Raw genomic sequence first — 4,550 nt, 5'->3', positions numbered from 1 at the left:
ATCTCTTTAATTATTTTAAGGATTACAACTATCTGCTTTATATTTAATTTTTTCAAAAAAATTTTTTCACATAAATTGCAATTTTGACAAAAAAAAATCGCATAACTCAAAAACAAAACAAAGTTTCGTTCTGAAAATACGATCACATTGTTTATATTACTTTAATTTATATTAATTATTTTTAAAAAATAATTTAATAATTATTTTAATATAATTTAATAATTATTTTTAAAAATAAAACCGCTTGGTTCCATACTTTATATTCACCCTGTATGTAAAGGTTTTACCGTCAAACTATTATTTTTGGCAATTAATTGAAACAGTAAAGAACCACTTTCACCATTCATACGCTTATATTTTTACCAAAATTCAATAACAAAAAAAATTGATTTTGATAAATTGGTGCAGTCAGTAGGATAAAAAATCAATAATACTAAAAAGAATTTTAGAAATGTTGTTTTCAGAAAACATTTTTAGAGCATTATGAGAGCAGAAAACGCAATTTTTGCTTCAAACATTCTCCAAGCTTGCGACAAAATCGTCAATATTTGCCAATTTGCGCCCCATTCTGTGCTAATTCATCCTTATTGACTCTCTGAAAGTGGACCACATCGTAGCGAAGCCGTCTCATATTTTCTCCGATCGTAAAATTAAGAAAAAATTAATTAAGTGTCCGTCTTAGCAAGTGGTAAATTGCATCAGCGTGTACAAATGTTTTTGTTTTATCACTCGCCTTGAACCCTTCGAGGGCTTTTATAACACAGCTTGCGACCCCATATCCCACTGTTAGGCATTTAAGCGAAAAAAATTACTCAAAAAAACACTCACATTTAGCTGCATGATGATCTTGTTGTACGCCCATAGCCATCGTTGCTGTGCGGTGACTTGCGGCCTCGGCTTCGCCTCGTCCTCCTCCTCGAACGAGACGCTCTTCTTCTCGGGGACTTCGTCCTCGCCCACCTCCTGGAGCTAAATTTTAATCCAAATTAAAGCAAATAATAAATAAAAATTAAAAGAAAAACAAAAAAACACAATAATACAAAAAAATAACAAAGTTTTAATCCAAATTGACTAAAATCGTGAAAAAAAATTAAAAACTAAAACAACTATAAAAAAAATAAAAAAACGAAAGAAAAACAACAAATTGTTTAAATGATTGAGTCAGTAGGATCACAAAAATCAATTAAAAATATTGTTTACTTGTTTGACCAGATTAATTATAGTATACAGGGTGCGCCAGAACTCGCGCCCCAGAGAAAAATGTTAAATGCCGGCGGCAAGAGGTTGACAAAAAGTGCAGCCGAAGAAGTAATTTTTGCTTGCATAAGAAAGTTAGTCGACTCTTAAATCCACCAATCCCAGAAGGGCACCTCAAGGCGTGATTGAAAAATTATATCGGTTGCTAGGTTACGAAAATAATACCAATTTGGCCAGAATTTTAAAAAATAGCTGGTCTACTGTAATTTTGCGTTTGACATTGATCGTGATGTGGGTGACATAACTTGCTAGTTTCCAGTATTTTTCTCGCTGAAGAGGTTGTACACGAGTATAATGAGACAGAATCGTTAATTATTATCAACAATTATCAAAAATTATTTTGAAACATTCGGGGAACTCCTGATGAACCGACTTCTCTAAAACTTCTTCACAGGTATTGTTCCTTCTCAACTTTTTCATCGATCTGATACAGATTAACAAACCGATAAATGAATTTTAGAGCTTGAAAACTTGTGCATTATCCTTATGAAACAAAGAAGCAAGTGAGAGTGAGAGACCAGAAAAACATGAAGAAGTACACACCTTGAGGTGCCCTTCTGGGATTGGTGGATTTAAGAGTCTAATAACTTTCTTATGCAAGCAAAAATTACGTCTTCGGCTCCACTTTTTGGCGACCTATTTGACATTTTTCTCTGGGGCGCGAGTTCTGGCGCAGCCTGTATTATACAACGAGCGTAGAATGATGGTTATTATCATTATTAAATCACCGAGTGAATAATAACCATTATACGCGAGTAGTATACTATATTTTATCCACGACTACTAAATATTTTTGTTGAAGCTTTTTTGTTGGAAAATTTTGTTACATTATGTATGTTAAGAAACAGATATACGACACACATATCCGAAGTAGGTAGTGGCTCTGTGTCGATGCCAAACGCGAGTCCCGGGTTCGAATCTCGTCATGAAAAATTATTTTTTTTTATTTTTTTTTATATGTACAGAACTGATTTGAAAATATTTAGTGGTTTACACGATAAATTTTTAAAAACCAATAATTGTTTGTAGCAAAACAACATAATAGCTAAATCAAAGAAGCTTCTCACAGCAGTGATTAATGAGTCATTAATCACTGCTGTGATTAATGGGAATCGAGCAAACAGACGTATAAGGGGTACATTATACAATAGTCGTGGATAAACAATTTTATCCACAATCACTCTATAAAGAGACTTTATTCCACACTTTATATGCGTATAAACTACAACTTTATCCACTAATGGAATAAAGTAACTTTATTCCACTGTTAGTAACCGGCGCACCGCGTAACAGCTTACTACGTTTAACCGAAAGCACATTTGGCGTGACGTTTAAATGGCAATTTAATTTTTAATTAAGTTTGAAATAATTTGGGACTGTGATTGTGGATAAAACGTTATATTGCAGTCGTGTGTTAGTCGCGTTTTATCCACTTAAGAAAATTAAACATTCCTGCGTGGATAAAACGCTATCTAACACGCTCTTACAATAAATAACTATTATTAAACTAAAACCTTATTTTTACTAAAGTAATAAATTGTATTCTAAATTCTTGCCAATTTATTTATTAAAAAAAAATAAACAAATAACTACTTTATTCACTTAGAAACACAATTTTACTAAAGTTGTATTTAAATCGATCAGTAATTAAGTTATCAACATCATTTTTGGCTATAAAAATTTATTTCGTTTAATTAGCGCAGTCGGTATTTCTCCTGTTATTTCCTACTTGTAAAATTCGTTATAAATAATTTTATTAACTTTTGAAGTCTAATTTATCAGAATTAAAATATTTTATTTTAAATTTTAAATCTTTACCATTTTAAGAAAAAATATCTACACAAAATTGTAATTATTAAGCTAAAGTTTGTATAATGTTCATTCGGTGTCTGATATTCTTGTAAATTTTGATTTAAAAATAACATTCATCAGAAAAATTTAACAAAAAAGTTGATTTTGCTTAATTGGTGCAGTTAGTAGGATCAGAAAAACCAATAAATTTAGTTTTTTCCAAGTTGATTAAAATCGTGAAAAAAAAATTAAAAGAATAAAAAAATAAAAAAATCAAACAAAAACAAAAAGTTGTGAAACTTACTTGTTCCTCGATGGTGTCCTGGGGGGCCAGCGACGCCTTCCTTGGGTACTCCTCGACGTCCACCGACGCCCTGCGCCCCAAAGATGGGCGCCGCGCCGCGTACTCCAGCCCCGGGTGGTAGGGGTCCACCACCGTAATCTGCGAGGAGCCCCTCCTAAGACTCCCCTCGTCGTAGTTATCCACGTGGATGACACTTGAGGGCGAATCGTGGTTGGCCTTGGGTGGTTCCTCCTCCTCCTCCACGTAGCTCTCCACCGATTCTTGGGGTTCCAGATAGGTGTCGTGGTAGATCTCCTGGGAGCAGCTATTGGGGATCTGGTTTAGGTCGACCGACTCTTGTTGTTTGAGAAGGAGGCCGCGAGAGGGCGCTTTATAAGGTGTCTGGGTGTTGTTGTTGTTGTTGGGTTGTGATGGTACTGGAAGTGGTACCGCTATTGCTTTAGGTGGCGATTGGTCCCTTTGGTATTGCGTGGGTGCTGTTGTACTTTGTGGTTTGGTGGTGAGTGTTGTGTCTGCGATCTTCTTCACCTGGTTCAGGGAGTTGGCCATGGACGAGATGGCCGACTCGAAGGAGTCCTTCAAGTCGTTGCAGTGGGATTCTAAGCTTGAGGGGTGCTGCAAGAGAGGGCCAGAGTCGTTTCTCAAACCCTAAAAAATGCAAATTTTAATTCAATATTTTAAAACAAATTTAGATTTTTTTAGAATAAGTACCACTTTTATCACTCAGAAACCCAAATTATTGCTATAATTGAATAACGATTAATGAATAATAAAACAACCAATAAAAATTTTCCCAAAAAAATTTGGTTTTGTTTGATTAGTGCAGTCGGTAGGATGAAAAACATCAATAAATTTCAGTTTTTATTCGTTCCAACCAATTAACCAACTATTTTATTAATTTTTTTAGGATAATTTAATTAAATTAATGCATTTTCTTTAATTTTGTATGTTTGAAAGTATGTAAAGTAAGAAATTTAATAATTTAATTTAATTTCAAAAAGTGACACTTTTGTCACTCAAAAGCACATATTTTTATGATAACTACATACTAACAGTAACAAAATCGAAAAAAAAATTAAGAAAATTGATTTTGTTTGAATGGTGCAGTCAGTAGGATCACAAAAATCAATAATTAAAAAAAATATTACTTAATTTAAACAAATTATATAATTAAAAATTTTATTTTGACCAAAATAAT

The 4,550-nt window shown here is 33.2% G+C and overlaps 1 protein-coding gene across 8 annotated transcripts in view; it reads right to left on the bottom strand.

Annotated features, from left to right (window-relative positions):
- The window catches only part of LOC123010310 (protein unc-13 homolog B), a 90,796-nt gene that overhangs the window by 54,937 nt on the left and 31,309 nt on the right, over positions 1–4,550 (bottom strand). For all 8 annotated transcript variants that reach the window (XM_044407096.1, XM_044407102.1, XM_044407103.1 and 5 more), the window contains 2 exons: positions 3,353–4,000; positions 829–969 (listed from right to left, as the gene is read on the bottom strand). In XM_044407096.1, coding sequence (XP_044263031.1) covers positions 829–969; positions 3,353–4,000 — 789 coding nt within the window. The remainder of the gene's footprint in view (positions 1–828; positions 970–3,352; positions 4,001–4,550) is intronic.

This window comes from Tribolium madens, unplaced genomic scaffold, assembly GCF_015345945.1.
Source record: "Tribolium madens isolate multiple individuals breed KSU strain unplaced genomic scaffold, Tmad_KSU_1.1 Scaffold_7;HRSCAF=85;Tcas5.2_LG10, whole genome shotgun sequence".
In the NCBI taxonomy this organism is placed as follows: Eukaryota; Metazoa; Arthropoda; class Insecta; order Coleoptera; family Tenebrionidae; genus Tribolium; species Tribolium madens.
The sequence above is the reverse complement of the archived record's forward strand: the minus strand, read 5'-3'. Positions and strand labels throughout refer to the sequence as shown.